At 48.1% G+C, this 22,946-nt stretch overlaps 1 protein-coding gene across 1 annotated transcript in view; it reads right to left on the bottom strand.

The window, feature by feature from the left end:
• Positions 1 to 606: 606 nt before the first annotated feature.
• The window catches only part of DAP (death associated protein), a 62,830-nt gene continuing 40,490 nt past the window's right edge, over positions 607 to 22,946 (bottom strand). Inside the window, exons 3-4 of the mRNA XM_053592983.1 lie at positions 3,814 to 3,856; positions 607 to 2,459 (exon numbers count right to left, since the gene is read on the bottom strand). Coding sequence (XP_053448958.1) covers positions 2,346 to 2,459; positions 3,814 to 3,856 — 157 coding nt within the window. The 3' untranslated portion in view covers positions 607 to 2,345. The remainder of the gene's footprint in view (positions 2,460 to 3,813; positions 3,857 to 22,946) is intronic.

The raw sequence follows: 22,946 nt of genomic DNA, 5'->3' as shown, positions 1-22,946 counted from the left end.
AATGAGTAAGTAATGGCTTCTGTCCTCGGTTCAGTCTGCAACACAGGCCCCAGGCAGCAGCTCTGAGGTAGCACTAAGGGTCAGGCAAGGCCGGGGCCACAACACACAGGCTCGGGGGTCCTTCCAGGGGTAGTGCTGAGTGAGACCTCAGGGCCCCTCCCGGCTCAAATTCCAGGATTTGATTCTGTATCTGTAGGTTTTATAGTTGTGATTATTTCCTCATCTTACTCATAAGGGTTACAGGAGACCTTTTGATTAAAGCAAATGTCTCGTACATCAAAAGCTGCTTGCCGCTATCCCTGGGTTACTATTAATCATTCTCTCTTACATCTGTTCCCAAAGAGCCCACCTTGCGCAGGGAGGGCCAGCTGCTGGGCCCACGTAATACGTTTTAATCAACTGTATTAAGCTTTCCCATCTTATGACATTTTAAGTAGATGATTAGACTTGAGTCGCCAGGTGTCCAATAGTTTAACTTTGTGTCTGGGAAATAATTTTTGAAAATATCCATCATGTACACATGTTTGTATTTCTACTGAAGCCATCTGGCAACTCCAGTAAAATGTAAGAAGGAATCTCTGAAATGTAAGGGAAAACAAACCATAAGAAGACATGTAGAAGCTTTATTATAATCATGATTGTTCTCGAAGCTAACAATTGGTAAATTCATTTCAGAAAACAGTTTGCATTCAGTGATCTAGAACCCACGGACACACGCCAGACCCAGCTGAAAGTACCCCAAAGCCACACTTGTGGGAATAGGGGCCCTTCCTCCAGATGCAGTACCCTGAGAAGCACTAAGGACACCCCTGAATTCTGTGGGCTGCAGAAGGCACCTGGGAGGAGGCTGCCTGCTTGGCATACCATGGCAGGGCTGCTGGTCAAGGCCACGTCTCCAAAAGCCACCCGCAGTTTATACCAACATTTCAAGATGTGGCCACACAGTGCCTTAAAGGTTACACCTGGATTTTCCCCAAGTCATCTGGATGGGAAAAGCAGACCCTGTGAGAATGTGAGGCCAGTCTGTGCCTCACACTCTGGGAAGAGGGAGTGCTGGGTCTGACCATGTCTGCTGCTGCTCTCACCAGCTGGCAGAAAGGGAGTGCAGAGTGGCATCTGGAAGGCTGACATGGTGGACGCTGTTATTGCACATGGCTGAGCTGACCAAGTCCACTGCTGGTGGGCAGGACTGGCAGCGGTGCCTCTGGAGGCAGCACTCCAGAAGGTTTTCACACCTGACTAAAGGAGCCAAGCTGGACACCCTCTAGCCCAGGGCAGTCTCGGGCATTTCCGGGCAGGAAACCCTATAGAAATCAGAGGATAATCTGAGGTAACGAGGGAAGATGGACTCAGGCTGGTATGTCCAGGCTCCTGGGAAGTTACACAGGTCAACAAGCAGGTTTCTCTAGCTCAAATGGAACGTGGGGTTTCATGTCCCTAGGAAGGTGGATGTAGGCTTTTATCTAGTCTTTCCATGAGTTCAACTCTTCCCATTCAGGTGTTCCAGAATTAACTATACATCTATTCCTCTGCTCTGGTCAGTGGTCACTTCCAGAACTCAAAAGTAGCTCTAGAGGTGATTACCAAAAAAAAAAAAAAGAATGAAAACCCACATATCTGCCTCAATTTCCCCAGTGGAGCCTGCACTGTGGCAATGCAGGGCTTGCCACTGGCGCTCACTCCTGGGTACCCCCTGAGCAAACCGCCCACATCCTTGTCTGTTGGCACACTGATTCCCGGAGTAAAAGAGCCATTTCAAAACCACCTGCTTTTCTCTTGCTTTTCCTGTAGGTGCCTGGTCACCCTGTACAGCAGCCCCTCTGCATGGAGGGGAGGGAAGCTCAGTGTTGCTGTCGCCTGTTTCCAAGGGCTCTGCCTGGAATCCACCGTCTCTGTTCTCTCCCTCTGTCTTACTCTCCTGCAGCTCTGAAGGCTTTCCTGTCCTATTACTATTTAAAATAGCATGAAATGATTGTGCTTTTCCCCTAATCTAATCCCCTAATCTAATCCTCCCAAATTTGTGCCTTCTTGTTTTTAAGACCACAGATAGGGACTCTGGGCGACTGCTGAAGCAGAACTAAAACTAAAGTTCAAATGGCTTCTTTTTAATCATATACTAGCCAATTCTGCCGATGGTATTTCTAGAGGGCCATGATGTCTTATCGATGAAGTTCAGGGTTTGAGCCATTCCTAGTTTCAAATAGGGAAATTTAAGGCAAGGGAAAAAATAGTATTTTAGAGAAAGTGCTAGTTCTCTTTGCTGGGGAAACGTCAGGTGCAGGTGGCTGGGTGCCGTTGGTGAGGGCAGCAGGGCCTGGCGAGGGCAGTGGGGCCTGGGTGCCCCCTCACTTGCGCGGCTGCTGTATGTGCTGGGGTCTTGGGGAAGGGTGCTTGTCCATGGAGGCGTGGGGCTTCTGGTGGGCCACCTGGGCGGCTGCCGGAGGGAAGTCTTTGTCACCCTGTCAGGAGACACGGAATGCACAGACACAGGTCAGTGTATAAGGAAGCACCCCAAACCCAGCAAGCCTACCCAGTGTCCCTGCAGGAAGATAAGGGATTGGGGAGCCTGGCGGCTTGTCTCCTTGTGGCTAGCAGAGGTGCTGAAACTCTTGCAGGGAGGGCTTGGCCATCTGAACCAGGGAGCTGCAGGGGGCATAAAGGCCTCGCACGCCCAGGACAGAGAACATTTGCTGGCCCTGTCCCTGTGAAATGAGAAACAGGACATGTTTGGCACTGAGTTGGGTGTTGGGGGCTTTCTTCTGCTAGATACATTTCTGTGATCATTTAAATTGGGGCAATAGAGGACCAAAAATAGAGTCTTAAATTCAGATTTGCTGTCATAGTTGTGAGCCAGGTTTGGCGAGCTGTTGAGGAAGGAAACACACTGTGCAGCCCTGAGACGAACTGGACTCAACCTGCCCAGTCTTGGGGAAGAAGCCTCCTGTTTTTCCAGAGAGGGATCAAATGACTTCTCTTACCAACCACGGGTGCGTGACCGGGGTGAGGGCTGGTCCACAATGGGCAGGCTCCAGCCACAGCGTGCTCTGGATGGGCCACTGGCCAAGATGTTGGCATTGAATTTACTCCCACGTAGGACCCATGCCACTCTTCTGTCCCCGCAGCTCTGCATGGCCCTGGTCACTGCCCTGGCCTCAACCTTGACATTTTCTCCAGGCATCTCATAAGGACTCAGACGTCCTGAGAGCAGCAGAGCCACATGGGTGACATTACTGTGGGAGCCTGCAGGTGGGAGGGCTGCAGCTAAGACAGAATGTTGGCTCTCAGCAGAGGGGGACTCCTCAAAGGTGAAGGGTGTGACCTATACTACGAGTCTGGTCCGGGATCTGCAAATGGCAGCAGCCTCAGCTTGGCTGTGGCCGTGTGCCACTAAAGCTTTGTCCGTGACACTCTATTTGCGTTCCACATAATTCTCACATGCGCCACACATCATTATTTTGATTTTTTTTCAATCATTTAAAAAGGCAAAATCATTCTGAGCTGGCAAGGCCTGGGGGCTGCAGTCTGCCTTCCCCTGGCTCAGGTGGGTCAGGGAGGAGAGGAAGGTGGTTCTGGGGGCCACACAGATCTGCTGTGCTGTGTGCCCTGAGTTCTGAGTTATTTCACACATTCCTAACCACAAAAGCATGCTGTGAAGAAATGTGACAACAGAGAAAGCCACTGGCCCCCAGACTTGATGGCCAGTGGTATCTGGTTGTTCTGGGCAGAGTTTATTTAAAAAGACCAGGAGGAGCTGGGAGGCCATACGCTGACGTGTAAAGTCCCCGACCCCACCACAGGCGCCCCTGGACTTACCCGGGCAATGACCCCAGAGATGAACACGGTCGGTTTGGGCGGACTGGAAAACAAGAGGGGAAATGGTGATTTAACAGAAGGATCCCGGAGGGGGCGCAGCAGCAGGCAACGGGACACAGGTGAGCCTCCTTTCAGGGAGTGGAGCACGGCAGAGGAGGGAGGAGGAGGGTTCAGGCAAACCTCCCCTGCGTCACTTCGTCACAAGGACAGCACTTCGCTCAGGGTCCTTCTTTTCCTGAGCTTAGTTCAGGCAGTGAGTGAGAGAGGAAAAGAGATTGCAGCAAACAGCAGGTAAATTACCTAAAAATACTTTTTTAGTTTGTTATTTATCGGTTAGTCCTTATATTTTAACCATGGGCAAACCCAGTAATTTTAGTTGGATGAGATCATGGAAACAGGTGCTTCCCTGGAGCAGGGCAGAAGCTTCACACAGATGAACCCAGAGATTTCCTGTTTTATCATCCAAGGGTTTGGGTTTCTCTTCTAGAGCCCTCAAGGGCAAGATCCCAGGACAAAAGTCAGCCTCCTGGTACTGTAAGCACAAGGTCCTCAGGAAGATGTCACTGCTCACCATTGGAGCTCTAGAGCTGTCCAGTACTGAGTGGTGGAATACGGCACCCATGGAGGACAGTCAGGGCTAAGAAACAGAGGAACCCAGACAGGATGAAATCACTTATAACTCTACCCAACCCCCACCCCAGGCAATCAGTGCCAGCACAGCAGGTATCCCTCCAGCCCCTCTTCCAATGAATGGATAGATGGATATGCTTGTTTTCTTATTTATCTTTTTTTTTTTAGAGACAGAGTCTCACTTTATTGCCCTCAGTAGAGTGCCATAGCGTCATAGCTGACAGCAACCCCCAACTCTTGGGCTTAGGTGATTCTCTTGCCTCAGCCTCCTGAGTAGCTGGGACTACAGGCACCCACCACAACGCCCGGCTATTTTTTTGTTGCAGTTTGGCCGGGGCTGGGTTCGAACCTGCCACCCTCGGCATATGGGGCTGGCATCCTACCCACTGAGCCACAGGCGCCGCCCCTTATTTATCTTTTTTCTCATAAAAATAGCTGTATCGTTTTGTCGTCTGCTTTCTGAACTGAGAGGGCGGTGAGCGTCCTTCCACGCTGTTCTCCGTTTGTTTTGCTGGCTGCAGGTGCCACAGTTTAAAACCATCAGGTCACAGTGCGAGGTAGTGCACGAGGCCTGTGTCCCTTCACCAGGAGTGCAGGAGAACAAGGGGCAGCAGGCGGGTACAGGACAGTGTGAGCTCGGAGGAGGGGCAGCATTCATGCCCTGGACAAGGGGCAGCAGGCGGGTACAGGACAGTGTGAGCTCAGAGGAGGGGCAGCATTCATGCCCTGGACAAGGGGCAGCAGGCGGGTACAGGACAGTGTGAGCTCGGAGGAGGGGCAGCATTCATGCCCTGGACAAGGGGCAGCAGGCGGGTACAGGACAGTGTGAGCTCGGAGGAGGGGCAGCATTCATGCCCTGGACAAGGGGCAGCAGGCGGGTACAGGACAGTGTGAGCTCGGAGGAGGGGCAGCATTCATGCCCTGGACAAGGGGCAGCAGGCGGGTACAGGACAGTGTGAGCTCAGAGGAGGGGCAGCATTCATGCCCTAGACAAGGGGCAGCAGGCGGGTACAGGACAGTGTGAGCTTGGAGGAGGGGCAGCATTCATGCCCTGGACTCCCTTCCGGGCCCTTCCCGGTTCTGCTCCTCTGCTCCGCTGTGGGTGCGCTGGTCCCTTTAAGGAATCTACTTGTCTCTGCTGTGTTTTGCTGCAGGCAAAGTGTTCCGAAAGTTCAGTGGCTTTACTTCCCAAAGAGTTTAGTAAACACCCCAACCTTGGCTTTATTTCGTGCTTATTGTGTGGTTAACTGGGTTAGATTTTTTTTCTTTATGTATATGGTTTAGCTGTGGGATCAATAGCCAGCCAGAGATGAGTCAGCTCACCTCAAGTTTAAACTGCTCTGTATGGTGCATTTGAACTCCTTCGCACAACCCCCATGGGCCAGGGCTGCACGTTGCCTCCAGGGTGACAGGTTGGCTTCCAGAGCTCAAGAACTGTGTCTGGATGTCTGGAGTCCAGCATTTTGTAAATACTTCAGGAAGGAACACAGAGCTGGTAGCACTGAGGTTTCCTAAAGTCATTTGGAATGTTCTTTTAGACATCTGGGGACAGCCTGGGGCAGGGATGCTGCTGCTCTGATGAAGGACCACACAGTGTAACCTTCCGGGGAGGCATGGACAGCTCTCAGTAGCAAGAGCACAACTGTCCCACTCACCGTCACTTTGTATTAGTTTTTTTTTGTTTGTTTTGTTTTTGTCTGGGGCCGGGTTTGAACCCGCCACCTCTGGTACATGGGGCCGGCACCCTACTCCTTTGAGCCACAGGCACCGCCCGACTTTGTATTAGTTTTTTAACCTAAAGTCAAAGCTCTGAAAGGTAGAAATCTAGGAGATTCCCCACCCTAAGAACTTGGTAAGAACGGCAGCTACAGAGAGTAAATCTAGTAAGAATAAAGACACAGCACAGGGATTAGCTGCCCCACCCACAGAGAGCCCCCAAAGGTGGCTGAGAGGGCTTGGGTGACTACACACACAGAAACAGTCTCTCTCTATACACATACATACGTATATAGGTACACACATGTATAACACACACACAGACGCCGTTGTATTTCCTTTCGCTCAGCTTCATGTATTTGCACTTCACAAACATGTTTTTTACAAATTGAAGGTTTCTGGCAACTCGAGGTTTAGCAAGTCCCTCAGTGCCATTTTCCAACAACAGATGCTCACTTCCTGTCTCTGTGACATTTCCATAACTCTCACGATATTTCAAACTTTTTCTTCATTATTATTATTATTTTTTAAGACAGAGTCTTACTATGTCACCCTTGGTACAGTGTCGTGGCATCACAGTTCATAACAACCTCAAACTCTTGGGCTTCAGCGATTCTCTTGCCTCAGCCTCCCACATAGCTGGGACTACAGGCGCCCGCCACAACACCTGGCTAGTTTTGTCGTTGTTGCAGTTGTCATTGCTGTTTAGCTGGCCCAGTTCGGGTTCGAACCCACCAGCCTGGGTGTATGTGGCTGGCGCCCTACCCACTGAGCTACAGATACCACCCTTCTTCATTATTTTTAATATATCTGTAACAGTCATCTGTGATCAGTGATCTCTGAAGTTACTCTGCTAATTGTTAGGGGGTGCCAAGAACCATGCCCATATTAGACAGTGAACTTGTATGTCCTGATCGCTCCACCCTCCATCTGTCCCTGCCTCGCTTGCTCTCCTAAGGCCTGTGTGTTCCTGAGACACACAACATTGAAATTAGGCCAGTTAATAATCCCATAATGGCCTCCAAGTGCTTTCGTGAAAGGATGAGTTATGAGTCTCTAACTTTAAATCAAAAACTAAAAATAATTGAGCTTAGTGAGGAAGGCACTCAGAAAGCCCAGGTGGGCTGAAATCCAGGCCTCTTGTGCCAAACAGCAAAGTCATGAATGCAAAGGTGAAGTCCTTGAAGAAAATTAAAAGTGTTACTCCAGTGAGCATATGACCAATAAGAAAATAAAACATTTATTGCTGATATGGAGAGAGTTTGAGGGGTGTGGATAGAAGATCAAACCAGCTACAATGTTCCCTTAACCCTACAGACTCCGAGGACCGATACCAGTTTAACCTTATCCATGAATTACACAGCAATCCCCCCCACCCCTAATCCCCCGTGCATCTTTTTGCTTACTCAATTGTTTTTACTGTTAATCTAAGAATCTCTTTTTTCAACAGTACTCAATGTCAGCAACTAATAAGCCAGTGAACTGGTTTACTGGATCCTCAGGATTAAGCCACCGTTATAATGAATACAGGAAATACAGGAATATAGGAAAAGACAGTCAAACCAGTTTTCTGAGTTCTTGGGTCCATAGCGTTAAACCAAAGCCTAATCCAGAGCAAGGCCCTGACTCTCTTCAATTCTGTGTAGTCTGAGAGAGGTGAAGAAGGTGCAGAAGAAAAGTTGGAAGCTGGCAGAGGTTATTTCATGAGGTTTAAGGAAAGAAGCCGTGTCCAGAACATAAAAGTGCAAGGTGAAGTAGCCGGTGCTGGAGAAGCTGCAGAAGGTTGTCCAGAAGATCCAGCTTGGGTCACGGATGATGATGGCTACGCTGAACAACAGATTCTCACATAGACAAAACAGTCTTCCTTGGAAGATGCCATCTAGGCTTTTTATAACTAGAGAGAAGTCAATGCACGGCTTCAGAGCTTCTGAGGACAGGCTGATTGTCTTGTTACGGGATAACATAGCTGGTGATTTGAAGCTAAAACCAATGCTCTTTTACCATTCCAAAAATCGCAGGGCCCATATGCTAAGTCTAATATGTCTGTGCTTTGTAAATGGAACAACAAAGCCTGGATGACAGCACATCTTTTTACAGCATGGCTTACTGAATATTTCAAGTCCACTGTTGAGACCTACTTACTGTTCAGAAAGATTCCTTTCAAAATATTACGGCTCATAGACACTGCACACGGTCACCCAAGAGCTCTGATAGAGATGTCCAAGGTGGTTGATGTTGTTGTCATGTGTGCTAACACAGCATCCATTCTGTAGCCCATGGATTAAGGGGTCATTTTGACTTTCAAGACTTATCATTTAAGAAATTTCATAAGAAATTAAAAAAATTTTGTAAGACTATATAGCTGCTATAGATTATGATTCCTTTGGTGTATTTAAGCAAAGCAAATGGAAGACTTTCTGGAAAGGATTTGCTATTCTAGATGCAATTAAGAACTTTAGTGATCCATTGGAAGAAGTTAAAATATCAACAAGAGTTTGGAAGAAGTTAATTCCACCCTCATAGATGACTTGAAGGATTCAGTATGTCAGTGGAGGACGTAACTCCAGATGAGGTGCAAAGAACAAGAGCATTAGAGGTGGAGCCTGAAGACGGGCCTGACTTGCTATAATCACAAGATAAAACTTCAATGGACGAGGGGCTGCTTCTTACTGATGAGCAAAGAAAGTCGTCTCTTGAGATAAAATCTATTCCTGGTGAAGATGCCGTCAACACTGTTGAAAGGACAACAGGGATTTAAAATAGTCCATAACCTCAGTTGAAAAAGTAACGGCGGGGCCAGAAAGGATCAACTCCAATTTTGAAAAAAGTTCCATCAGAGGCAAAATACTATCAAACAGCATCTCATGGTACAGAGTCATCTTTTGTGAAAGGAAGGGTCAATCAGTGCAGCCAACTTCATTGTTGTCTAATTGTCAGAAATTGCCACGGTCACCCCAAGCTTTAGTGACCACTACTCCGATTAATCAGCAGCCTGCAGCACGGACGGGCCCAGGACACTCCATTAGCAAAAAGATGACAGCTGAAGGCCCAGAAGGTCGTTAGCATTTTTTTTAGCAATAAAGTATTTTTAAATTAAGGTGTGTGTATATATGTATGTATATTTTTTGACATAATGGTATTGCACATTGAAAGACCACAGGGTAGTGTAATATAACTTTTATGTGCACTGGGAACCCTAAACATTTGTGAGACTCACTTTCCCATGGTATTAGCTTTACCTTGCAGTATCTGCAAGGTAAGCTGACTATATTTACACCTTTATTGTAGAAAAGAAGACAAGCAAAACAGAAGTTAAAATTGCTTGTAATTCTACATTACTATAATGTCTATGTCTGTATTTATAGCGTAGACACACAAGAGCTAAACTGTAAGCAAATTGTCCATGAAATCATGGCAAGAGGCAGCCTCTTCCACACTAACAGTGACCTGTATTTCCACCTAACTCTTTCTTTGACAGAGCGTATGTTGTGTTTCAAGTTTTTGTTGTTGTTGTTGTTTCAGTTTGGCTGGAGCTGGGTTCGAACCCACCACCCTCACAATATGGGGCCAGCACTGCACTCACTGAGCCACAGGCGCCACCCTCGTGTTTCAGGTTTTTATCAAGTTGGACCCAAAGCCCTCTGAGCTCAGTATCTTTTTCCATCCATAAACAATAGCATCTTACATTGGTAAATGATCAGTACATTTGTAGGTAAAAACACTTTCTAAAGTCTTTGAGATATGGTGGCTTCAATATTCATTCACAAACAGTCCCCACCCCCACCTCTGTAAAGAATCTGGGTGCAAAGCTGTGCTTGCAAAAAACACATGTATTTTAAATTCCATTAGGGTTCCATGCAAAGTGTAACCTATATTTCTGAGATTCTACAAACTGCAATAGCTGCCTTGAGGATTTATTTAATCTGATGAACATCATTCTGACAGATGCTGTTTTTGAAGATGCAACATTATTTTCTCCCAGGAAACAGAGACAGTGAAACTATCATTTCTGCCCTCCTCCTATCCTTGGGCCTTTCCAGGCTTTAAAAACCACACTTACTTAAATTTAAAGGAACTGCAAGGCAGGCAGAATTAGCCGGAATTACAGTCCGGCAGCACTTCCTTATACATCAGCAGCAACTGCAGCTTTGTCACCCCGGGACCAGCCAGCCACCGACTTGTGCACATAGGTCTCTATTGTTCACCTGCTAAGGACCTGTTAATAGCGTCATTTATCTGTAACAAAAGTTCCCTATTATTTATTTTCTAAATTTCCTTAACAAATAAGATTTATACCTTATTGGCATTTCACATGAACTCCAGGCAGGCAGGATAAAAGGCCGTAAGTGCTCAGTGAACCAATGATCCTGTGGAAGGCAAATGCTACCAAGGCTGAGTTTGATGGTCTCAACTGAAAGTTCTCAGGGCTGAGAAATTGGAACTCATACTTTTAAAATTCCCCTGAACTCCAAACAGCAGTTATTGAAATAAAAATCAGTATGCTGTACCCTGCAGGAGTGCCCAGCCTTTCTTCTTTTCTGCCACACATCAGAGAGTAAGAGTTGTCTTGGGCCACACAGTAAATACACAAACACTAACGAGAGCTGAAGAGCAAAAAAAGTCCATGCCTAATTTTGGTGATATCTGACATCACAGGTAAGCAAAATGGGCCTCAAAAAATCTGCATGTGGCCCACAGACACTCATGATTTAAGTCAATATATCCAAAATATGGTCCCCCCAACATATAATCAGTATAAAACTGAGATGACTTGACGTTCTTTTGTTTTTGTTCTAAGACTTCCCAACCTTCCTTTGTCACCGTAGGTCCTAGATGATGTGGTGTTTCTGCCTCAGTTCTAAAAAGGCTAAAACCACAGGCTCTGTAAGTTAGGGCTAGACAGAAACCTGGAGGGTGACCTGATCCCGCCCCTCCCAGGGAGGTCCTGTGCCTTCCTTCACACGCCTGCAGCCCCTCAGTGGGTGGCCTCTGGTGTCTCCCAGGGACCTGGATTCTGGCTCCCTGCACTTCATCCAGTGGCCCCATCCTGAACCTCAGGCCTTTGCCCTTCTTTACCTGAGGACGGTTACCATGGACTTCTGGGTATCCCTTCCCATATTCAAGGGCATGATTTCAAATTCCTTCACCCTCTCAGGCCCTGTCTCCAGCTGCATTTTGTTGTGATTTCTAGTGTTTTGCCCAGAACTACACCCCACAGTGCCCAACCATTTTGCAGGACACCTATGCCCTGGCAGTAGTTTATCCTGGGCTTCAGGGAGCAGATCAGCCTGGGAAATGCGCCCGAAAGTAGGTCAAAAGGCATCAAAGGCATCACTGAAGAATTGTTATTTCACAGAATCATTTTCATATTAGTAGTTAGATCTGGTTGAAGGAAGTCTACTTGAGTTATCCTCTGCAAATAAGTGCTCCCCTTCATGTGAATATACTCTAAAAATATCACTGGGGAAATGTTTACACAGAAAATGAGGACGCATCGGCTTTAATGTGTTGTATATTCTTTATTTTCTGTAAAGGATAGGAATGATCTTAGGGGACAGTAACTATTTATCGACCACTTGTTATGGGCCAGGCACTGAATTAAGTGCTTTACTTAGAACTGTTGTACCTGACCCTCTCAGTCCTGTGTGGCAGGAACTGTCATCTCCATTTCACAGACGAGAATGGCAAATCAGAGAGGGTTAGTCACTTGCCGGAGGTTGCACAGTATATAAAAGCACTGGGAGCCAGACTTGGCACATGGGCTGCCCAGGGCATGAGGTCTTGGTCTAACACCCTTATTTTAGGGGCCTCGTGGCCCCAAGGTTTAGGCTCTGTCCTCTGTATACGATTTAGAGATGCAGACTTTTAAGATAAGCAATCTAAATGTAATCTGAGAATCCTTTATTCAACCAGTCAGAATAATATATTCCAATCTATCTAAACATTTACTTTCTGACTTGATAATGGATTTTTCCCCCCTAGAAACCATCATTTACATCTATAGCACTTAACTAGCATGCACAGTACTTCCACATAAATTACTAACTCATCTGATTGTCTCTAGCAGGTGTTATTTCTATTTTATGGAGGAAGAAGTGGAGCTTCAGAGAGGAGGAAGCCTGGGGGCAGATCGGGGGAACGTTCAGGCCAGTGCTCTTGGTTAGGTTACCTGGGCTGCCCCCCACCCCCTGCCCAGACACGGCAGTTCCTGAGCTCCAGGAACAAAGTGCAGTGACGGCTTCAAACTGTCCATCAAACCAAGATGCAGTCCATAGGCCTAAGGGGGAAGACAGGAAGGAAGGCATGAAGTGACCTAGTGAGAGCCGCTCTGATGCCAGGTGGTCTGTGTTGGAATCCTGGAGGTCAGTGCTCAGCTCCTGTGCTGGTGTTTGACCTTCCCAAGGTTCAGTTTACACATCTGTAAAGTGGGGGGGGGGGCGCGACACGTCTCATTTCACTTTGTGCTGATCAGAGCTAGTCAGGGCGTGCACTTCACATGGGGGTTTCAGATGGGAAGACAGGGCACCTGAGCGCTGCTGTTGGGGGAGGGGTATGCTGCCATGGGAAGGGGGTGTGCTGCGGTCAGCTCTCAGCAGCACAGTGGACACGGGTCGGGGGGTCCTCTTCCTGTACACTGCTGCAGGGCTGACTTGGGGTTTGGTCCAGCTCACCACCTTCTTCCTCACCTACCCGCCTCCTGAAAGGGCGGCCTAGAAGCAAGTTCTGAAACTATTTTGCTCAGAATCTGTGGCTTTGTGCTTGCACGGAGTTTGTGGGAAAATAAATTCCCACCTGGGGTGCTTTTACTTCCTAGTAAGTAGATGGAAAACAAATCCTTTCCTGCCATTTTTAGATCTTGAAGTATCTTCCTGGCTTGGTCTTAATTTATTTGGGTTATTAATTTTCTGGACACCAAAATAATAATTAGCATGGCTGGTGAGCAGAGGGAAATTTCTCAGTCGACTGCACCCAGACATTTCTTGGTAATGTCATTCTTCACAGTCTGACAGTCGAGGCTGCTTCCCTCCTTCAGCCGACTGTGGAAGCTGAGCACATTCCCACAAGATGGCACTGCGGGTCCACTCGGTGCAGCTCTCAAGGCCCAGGAAGGCTGCGGCCAAAGATAACTGGAAGCCTGGTGTCCCCTGTGGGAAGGGCTGCTGGAACCCTGGGACAAGTGTGCCCCTTCTCCCTGAGGAGTAGTTAATGGTGAAGTGAGTCCAGCTAAAGGTAGATGATATACAACTCAAGCACTGTAAATACAATTCTGAGCCCAAGAGAAAATAACCTAGAACCCAGTTCCAATGTATTCCATGGAAGAAACACTCAGCTTCCCTCCCGCTGGGTACGCCCTTCATACCGGAGCCGACGGGCACACACAGACTCCCAGACTGGCCCCCACATTACCTTCCACCTGCTTTCCCCTCGGCCTCTGAGGGCAGGACTTCACTTTGCCAGTTGTGTCCCCACAAGAACTTCCCACTCATCACGGTGCAGCTTTCAGCTTCCCTCTATGCCTGGCTCCCCTTCCAGGTCAGGGATAATAGGGAGGTTTGTCACATTCCCAGAACCCAGGATATGGCCTGACATGGCTCAACAAGTGCTGTTAGCTCCAAATAAGCCTCGCTGGTCAGTGACCCTCTGCCAGAGTTAGTGCCAGCAGGGAGTGAATCAACCCAGCTGCTTAGCTGGGACGGTCTTTTGCTAACTTCTGAGGAATGTACGTAACTCCTCATTCACTGCCAACTCCCTGGCACTGCCAGCCTCAAAGGCTTTCAAAGGAGTGATCAGAGATCAGTGGATTAATTTTGTTACCTAACGATCTGACTGAGCTGAATCAGCTGACAATGGAGCACTATCCTGGAGGCCTCGAGCAAGAGGGCTCTTCCTCCAGGTTTTGCTGCACTGGACTTGAATGCTGATTTTTCTCCCTCTTAAGAGGCATCTCAGGCTAAGAGCTACTTCTTTAGATCAAGCCAAATTTCAGAATGGTGATAGAGCCATGAGTTGACTCTTTTTTTTTTTTTTGAGACAGAGGCTTACTATGTTGCCCTGGGTAGAGTGCCATGGCGTCATACCTCACAGCAACCTCAAACTCCTGGGCTTAAGTGATTCTCTTGCCTTGGCCTCCCAAGTAGCTGGGACTACAGTCACCTGCCACAACGCTCGGCTATTTTTTTGTTGTAGTTGTCACTGTTGTTTGGCAGGCCCGGGCTGGATTTGAACCTGCCAGCCTCAGTGTGTGTGGCTGGGGCCCTAGCTGCTGAGCTATAGGTGCGAGCCCATGAGTTGACTCTTAAATGATTAGGAGAGTTCTCTAGGGGCAGGAAGGAAGACAGGGATGGCTGTGCAGTTGCTGAAGACCATTTTTTAAAGTCTTCATTAACTAATTTAACAGGCATCCCCCCATTTACTTTTCCAGCAATTGACAGCTGCTATAGGGCTGATTTCTTTGCAGGACTCTTACCTGAAGGTATGGAATGGTTCACCAAGTACAGGCGACTAGAGTGAGACAGAGACTAAGGCTCAAAGGTCATATATCTTGTAAAGGAAATGATGTCCTCTTTTATAAGTGTGATGCCACTCAGGACAAAACACCCATGCAAGAGGGACCCTAACGTCTCAGACATTTTCTCGGGAGCCTTGGAGAAGACAGCAATGTACAGCCATTGTTCTTGCCCCCAGCATGGGAAGTCTAACATGCTTTACCTCTTTAACTAGATTCTCGAATACCTGAAGGACCCAGGTCTTAATTTTGACACCCTGTCCTTACCTAGGGCCACCCAGGATTACTGGGTTTAGTCATCTGCAAGTAAGGATCAGGAAACTGCCAATTTATGTCGATTTCCATTTATCACCAGGCACCTAAAAGCAGAAGTAAGGCACAGGGCGCGGAGAGGAATGACTCGCTTTGTATGGCAGGTAGCACCTTACAAAGGAGGGGGCTCCCCACACAGGGAATCTACCCAAGTGTAGGATAATTAAGTGCTGGTCAGGCTGAGAGTGTGACTGCCTTGCTGCTGGTTCCTGCAGAGTCGTGGCAGCCCTAGGGTGGCAGGGGGGACTGCTGACTCCTGTGTGTCCATCTGCAGAGTGGTGGCAGCCCTAGGGTGGCAGGGGGGACTGCTGACTCCTGTGTGTCCATCTGCAGTGGTGGTAGCCCTAGGGTGGCAGGTACTGCTGACTCCTGTGTGTCCATCTGCAGAGTGGGGTAGCCCTAGGGTGGCGGGTACTGCTGACTCCTGTGTGTCCATCTGCAGAGTGGGGGCAGCCCTAGGGTGGCAGGTACTGCTGACTCCTGTGTGTCCATCTGCAGAGTGGGGGTAGCCCTAGGGTGGCGGGTACTGCTGACTCCTGTGTGTCCATCTGCAGAGTGGTGGTAGCCCTAGGGTGGCGGGTACTACTGACTCCTGTGTGTCCATCTGCAGAGTGGTGGCAGCCCTAGGGTGGCGGGTACTGCTGACTCCTGTGTGTCCATCTGCAGAGTGGGGGTAGCCCTAGGGTGGCGGGTACTGCTGACTCCTGTGTGTCCATCTGCAGAGTGGTGGCAGCCCTAGGGTGATGGGTACTGCTGACTCCCGTCTGTCTATTTGCTGTGTATCAGATGCTTTGAACTTAGGGACAGTTGGGTGGGATACTACTTTACTACTTTAGAATTCTGGAATCATCACCGAGGAAGTCATCCAGTGAAGTAAGCTCTAAAAAGACCCCTTTCCCATTGCCAAGGCAGTCTTCTTCATGAAGTCTTCCCCCAGGCCAATATCTTCCAGTGTTTTTCCTATGCTTTCTTGGAGGATTTTTATTGTTTCATGCCTTAAATTTAAGTCCTTTATCCATCTTGAATCCAAGAAAGCATAGGAAAAACACTGGAAGATATTGGCCTGGGGGAAGACTTCATGAAGAAGACTGCCTTGGCAATGGCAACAACAACAAAAATAAACAAATGGGACTTTATTAAACTGAAAAGCTTCTGTACAGCTAAGGAGACAATAACCAAAGCAAAGAGACAACCTACACAATGGGAAAGGATATTTGCATATTTTCAATCAGACAAAAGCTTGATAACCAGGATCTATAGAGAACTCAAATTATTCCACATGAAAAAAGCCAACAATCCCTTATATCAATGGGCAAGAGACATGAATAGAACTTTCTCTAAAGACGACAGACGAATGGCTAACAAACACTTGAAAAAATGTTCATCATCTCTATATATTAGAGAAATGCAAATCAAAACAACCCTGAGATAGCATCTAACCCCAGTGAGAATGGCCCACATCACAAAATCTCAAAACTGCAGATGCTGGCGTGGATGTGGAGAGAAGGGAACACTTTTACACTGCTGGTGGGACTGCAAACTAGTACAACCTTTCTGGAAGGAAGTATGGAGAAACCTCAAAGCACTCAACCTAGATCTCCCATTCGATCCTGCAATCCCATTACTGGGCATCTACCCAGAAGGAAAAAAATCCTTTTATCATAAGGACACTTGTACTAGACTGTTTATTGCAGCTCAATTTACCATTGCCAAAATGTGGAAACAGCCTAAATGCCCACCAACCCAGGAATGGATTAACAAGCTGTGGTATATGTATACCATGGAATACTATTCAGCCATTAAAAAAAATGGAGACTTTACATCCTTCGTATTAACCTGGATGGAAGTGGAAGACATTATTCTTAGTAAAGCATCACAAAAATGGAGAAGCATGAATCCTATGTACTCAATCTTGATATGAGGACAATTAATGACAATTAAGGTTATGGGGGGGGAAGCAGAAAGAGGGATGGAGGGAGGAGGGTGGGGCCTTAGTGTGTGTCACATTTTATGGGGGCAAGACATGATTGCAAGAGGGACTTTACCTAACAATTGCAATCAGTGTAACTGGCTTATTGTACCCTCAATGAATCCCCAACAATAAAAAAAAAAAAAAAAAAAAAAAAAAAAAGACCCCTTTCCCTAATAATTCAAAGAAATACACTAAAGGACCCATAAGGGATGAATAAATTATTTAACTATGATGAAGTTTCCATAAATATGCAGTGTTAATTTAATAATTCATAATAATGGACTGGTACAACAAGATTTTTAAGGCTCAAAAAACCCTGCCGGCCTTTGGTGGTAGCTGGTTTCTCAGGGCACGTGCCGACTGCTTCTTTACAAGGCAGCCTTGGTGTGGGAGAACTAGCAAGCCTCTCCCTGGCGGGCTTCCCGCGGGTCCCTGGTGGAGGTGATGCGTCTTCATCAGCTCACCAGCCTGGCTGGGGGCCGGGCACTGGCTTGCCTCTATGGCTTCAAAGGGGGACGCAGCAGGAAGCAGGAGAAAGGAGGTTCATGGCACTGTGCCGTGGCAGTGAGGGAAACTCACAAGGGTGGGACCACCTTTTGCATGAACTCAGGAACACAGCATCCTGCCTCTCAAACACGCAGGCCAGCTGGGTGGCCTTCATCTGCACAGTTGCCACAGTACCTCAGAGCTTCCATGACAGCCCCTGAATCCTTGGGGCTAGATGGGTTTCAGAATTCAGAATTTCAAATTTTGTAAAAGTCACACATTACTTAAATCATACATATAATAGTAAATACCCCAGGAGAGGCCTGAGACAGCATCCTGCATCCAAACCCATTAAGGTTTCTACAGTCTCTGTAAGGATATTATGCTAAGTAGGATATAGAAGGACTGTAAATAGCCTCCCATCAGTTCAGTTTTTGCCACCATGAGTTGTAGTGTGAAATAGGAAAATTCTGCAGTTTTCCGAGTTCTCCTGATGACATGGGTGCTTTCTCTCCCTCCTTTCCACGCATCCCTACACTTGCGCCCCTCTACCTCTAAGAAAGGGACGTGGGTTTGGAATAAGCTGGACAGCGAAACTGTGAGGAAGCACGAGGAAGCCACGGCCAGCTCTACACATTTATCTATGAGGAGGAAAGCTGGCCTCACTCAGTTAAGTGAAACCCTTGGCAAGGCAGAACAAGACCAACGTAATCAGGGAATCTCGTCCAAATTGTCAGTCTCATCTCGGCCTTTTGTAGGGTGACAGAACTGAGCACCAACAACCCTGTCTCAGGTTTGTGTGGCCTTTCCCTGATTCCAGGGCCCATCTGCCTGTGGCCCCTTGGTGCCAGCAGGGAGTGTGTGTGCAGCAGGGAGGCCCAGCGGTGCCTCCCCCGTGGTCACAGCCCTGGGCAGAGAGAAGCCAGGATGAGCACCTCCAAGTCCCTGGCAGGCTCCGTCCTTCCTACCTGTGTTGCACACACACACCGAGGCCTGTGGCCCAAAGTGCATTCTGCCAGGGCTGTAATCCTGCCACGTACCTGGAGTTTTGGAAAGGGCCAACTGAGTTTTGGAAACATTTCTTCCTGTAGCCTCCTCTCGGAGATTTAGTGCTCTGAGCCATCTGAGGGAACCCTGGACAAGGAAGCTGTGGGGAAGAACTTCCACCAGCGTTGGCCCACTCTGACACACCCTGCTGAGGACCCTGAGACATGTATTAAAAGCAGAGTTTCCATTGGGTTCCACATCTTACGTAGAGTTGAAAGCGGCTTATGGATGTGAGAAAGTTTTACTTTAAAGGCTAAAGAGAAATCTCAGTGATCTGCTGGGAGGCCTCATTTCTCCATCTTCATCTTTTCTGCCACTGCCAGTTGCCACCGGGCCCTGGACTGTTGGGCTACTGATGGATAGGTCTGTGTAGCTACGACCTGGGTCACTCCACTGCTGTCTGGGGGTGAGGCTGTGCATCTTGTTATCGTGATAAAACAAAAGCATCCCTGCCTAGGTACAAACGCCCTCATGGTATGTACTCCCTGGGCAAGACTCGGCAGATAATGAGCATTTCTAATGGAGAAAGGGGAACTCCAGGGCTCCCCTCCTGCCATTGGCCTGCCCTCCTGGGGATTGCCTTCATGGGGAGACGAGTGGATTTAAAAGTGAGTGCAGTCATACCTTGGAGCTCTGATTTCTTTTAGAAAAGATATATCTGCTTGTTAGAAAATTACAGAAATTATGAAATTCTTGATTGCATAAGAGTGCTGGACTAAGTGTGCGTTAGCTCCATGAGCTGTAAGTGGCACTCATCTGGGGAACTACTGTCCCTGAAATCATGGGAGGTCCCTGGGAACAAAGCACTTCTCAAACACTAGTTTTATTAGGTGGGATGGGAAAAAAGCCACAGTCACCAAACTGGACTGGGGAGCCATGCTCAGTGCTGGACGCACATCCCATAACACAACAGGAAAGGTCAGTTACAACACATGAGTCAGGGAGTGAGCTGGGCCAGCAGCGCCCACCTCCTGCTAGAATGCGCTTATCAGTTTTTACACATGGGACGACTTGTACAACGGCAACAGGCAAAGGTTCCTCCTGAAACATGTTGCCTTAAAGATTCTAGATAACTAGAGCTGTCCGCTTACAGTGTTAGGATTACGTGTAGTCCTAGGTTTTGGACTGTAAATGATGGAGCTAAAGATCATAATGAGCATAGTTCTAATAATAGCTAATATCTCCCTCTTACTCTGGGCCCAACTATTCTAAGCACTGTAGACACATTAACTCAAATGATGTTCACATCAGCCCAGTTACTATAATTAATCACAATTTGTAGATGAGGACAATGATGCACAGAGAGGCTGAGCTACCAGCCTCAGGCTGCACAGCTAGTAAGAGAGGGAGCCAGGATCCGAACTCACAAGCCAACGCTGAAGCCTGGGCTCCCAACCAAAGTCCAGACCTCAAAATGCATGAAGGCCTTGCATGACTGGGGCACAATTTGTGAATTTGCTCAAATGTTACCTAGTTGATAGGAAAATAAGACTGAGATGGACAGACTCATTAAGACAAACTCACCTCACTAATCAATGACCATGCAGTTGAGAAATATTTTATCTGGAGGAATTTCTTATAAGAGTTTGAGACAAAAATGATGATGGGGTTTGATCAAGGATATACTTCTACTATCCTAAAAATGGTATCCAAATTTAATCGCACATTAAATCGCACCTTGGGAGGAGGCCGACAGGTGCATTCATGTAACTGTGCTGTGGGCCGAGCGCTGCCTGGAGGAGAGCAGGGACGGTCCTGCCAGCTGAGGACCCAGTGCTCCCGCAGCCCCATGCACACTGCTGCTTCAGGTCATCTTCATAAACAGGGCGAGCCTCCACGTCTCCCCTAAGTACAGGACCTGCCCAAGGGTTTCTCCTTTCTGGATCTGACTTCCCACAACTGTAAGGGGAAAGCATTTCCGGCTCAGTTTCAAGTCCACATGGAAAAGTCAGATGGGACCAGAATGAAGGGGAGGTCATAGGATTGTCCCCAAGTCATTTGTCCAGTCTGCAATGTCCACAGTGGCTGGAGGCCCAATGTCAAAAGAACAAAGATAAATCAACTGGACGTTCAGATTCAGGTGAAGTACTGTGATGGGGAAGGCCAAAGTGCTGGAGGAGTTGCGAACGTTTATGCTGGTTTGGAGGGCCACAGGGATTTCGGCTGATATCTGAAAGGTGAGCTTAGTCAGGTGACAGGGATGAGCACCTGGTGACAGCCAGACACGTGAGTGGGCCAGGGGATGGGAGAACCAGCTGAGGGTGGTTTCTGTCTTTTCACAACAGCAGTGCAAACCTGAGTGATTTAAAGCCTCATGTTCAAAATACTTAACAATGTGCCCCAGCACTGATCAGAGGGTAGGGAGGTAGTGGTGCAGTGTGGGGGTGAGGGGCGTACAGTGGCACGGTTGGTGCTTGGGGGGTGGGCATAGTGGTGTGGTGTGCATCCCTTTTAGATGAAATCCATGAATCACACTAATTTGATTAGTGGGGCTCAGCATTGTGCCATTACCCCCTCAAATGTAGGCTTGCCTACGTTTTGACCACGATCCACAATCAACGCTTGGGTCATTTTACAGTGTGACGCAGTAGGCACAGGCACACACAGAGAAATACACACACACACACACACACACACACACACACACACCACCTCCTGAAACAAATACTTCCCACCCTGGCAGCCTGGGATGTGCTCAAATATTTTCTGCATGATCCTTTCCCATTAAAAAAAGAAAAGTGCTGATCTCTGTGCACTAACCTGGCCTCACAATCCACAGTGGGCTTCTAGCTACAGTGTGAAGATCATGGTCACACCAAGGAAGCACAGGAAATGAGAACAGCTTCCGGAGCTTTAGCTTTTCTTGTCATCAAGAACAGTTAGTGAGAGTCACTGTGCGGTCACACAGGCAAACTCCCACCCTCCCTGGGACAGCAGATAAGGCTCTGGCCACGACCAGATAAGATGCGCAAGGGCATGGGATGGCTGTGCTTGTTCTCAGTGTAAAGCCCTATTTGGTTGGACTTCACTAATTTGAAACTTATATTCATTGAGTAAAATGTTATAGGCGACATACACAAGATGGTAGGAAGAACATTAGAACTCCTTAAGAAAACGAGGTTCAGGGAAGAAACCCCAAACACTACGACGACTTGTACACAAATAGTTGCTGTTTATTAAAAGAACTTGTGGATTAAATCGCATCTCCTCTATGAGGAATTTACTGGGCACTACCAGGTGTTAGTCTGCGCCACTGCATGGCCATGATAGCAACACCACATTTCTTTATAAATATTAAATAATTCCAATTTTTAAAAAGCATGTCTGACTACCATTCACTGCAACTAGTACAAGGAGGTGAAGTTCTACTCCACGAGGGTAAACTTCATAAATGTCTTTGGGTTTGTTATTCAGAGTATGTACACATGTCCCTGTAAAAACCCAGACGAATGATGTGGGTGGAATATAAATCAAAGTCCAGCGCCGCGCCGTGTGGCAGCAGTGAGTCTGCACAGCGCTCCTGCTGTTTGGTGTGCGAGACCCAGACACGCCTGCTCCCAGAGGCCGGGGTGGGGGGGGAGGCAGCAGCCAGGTAGATGCCGGGCCGGAGCAGGTTTGTTAAAGGTGCTCACAGCCCACCCACTGCCTAGGTGTGTCCAGAAGATCCTACCACTCTGCTGGAGGGTTTTCCCATCTTCTCTGAGGCAGGGAAGGAGGACTGTGGATTCCCAGGAGGGAGCCCTAGAGGACATGTGCCTCTGGGCATGGGCCTCATGAGCAGAGTGCTGAGCAGGGCCGGCCCACTGGGAAGTGGCTCTTAAGTGAGCTGCGCCAGTGCTCCTGCCCTCCATGGAGTGGGCAAGTACGGCCCATGTAAGCTGCCAGTCACCTGCTTGTAAGTCCCAGGTGACGCCCCCAAAGTATGGTCACTGCTGTGCCAGATTTATCAGTGTTTTGCTCATATTTTTTAGAATGGTGGTTTCAGATGGAGTCCTGAGACCTGGGGCACCAACATGGATTCACCTGGTAACTGGGCAGGAAGGCCCACTCTGGGGCCCACCTGACTGCCTTCCTTGGGAATGAGGGCCCAGCTGATGCTGACACCGATCCAGGCTGGGTCCAGGCTCTGCAGGAGGGAACAGCGCCCCGTAAAAGGGGAAGCCCAAGGTGCAGTCACCTCCACCTTCAGAACCAAATTAGGAATAACTCTTTCCTCATGTGAGCAATAAAGACAGATGAGGAAACGCCTTTCCTGATCCCACCCCCCTGCCCTCCTGCAGAAGAGTTCAGCCCAAACCTCAGGCTGAGTGCCTACTCTTGGCCAGGTCCCAGGAGACACCCCAACCAGCACTGATCACATTAAAGCTTCTGGAAATACTCATGAACAGCTATCACTAGTGCCGCTCCCAGATGGGAAACAGGCTCAGAGAGTCACAGTCATCTGGCCAAAGCCATGGAGAGGCC

The sequence above is a fragment of the Nycticebus coucang genome, chromosome 1 (genome assembly GCF_027406575.1).
Source record: "Nycticebus coucang isolate mNycCou1 chromosome 1, mNycCou1.pri, whole genome shotgun sequence".
Classification (NCBI taxonomy): domain Eukaryota; kingdom Metazoa; phylum Chordata; class Mammalia; order Primates; family Lorisidae; genus Nycticebus; species Nycticebus coucang.
Note: the sequence above shows the minus strand (reverse complement) of the source record. Positions and strands in the feature narration are given on the sequence as shown.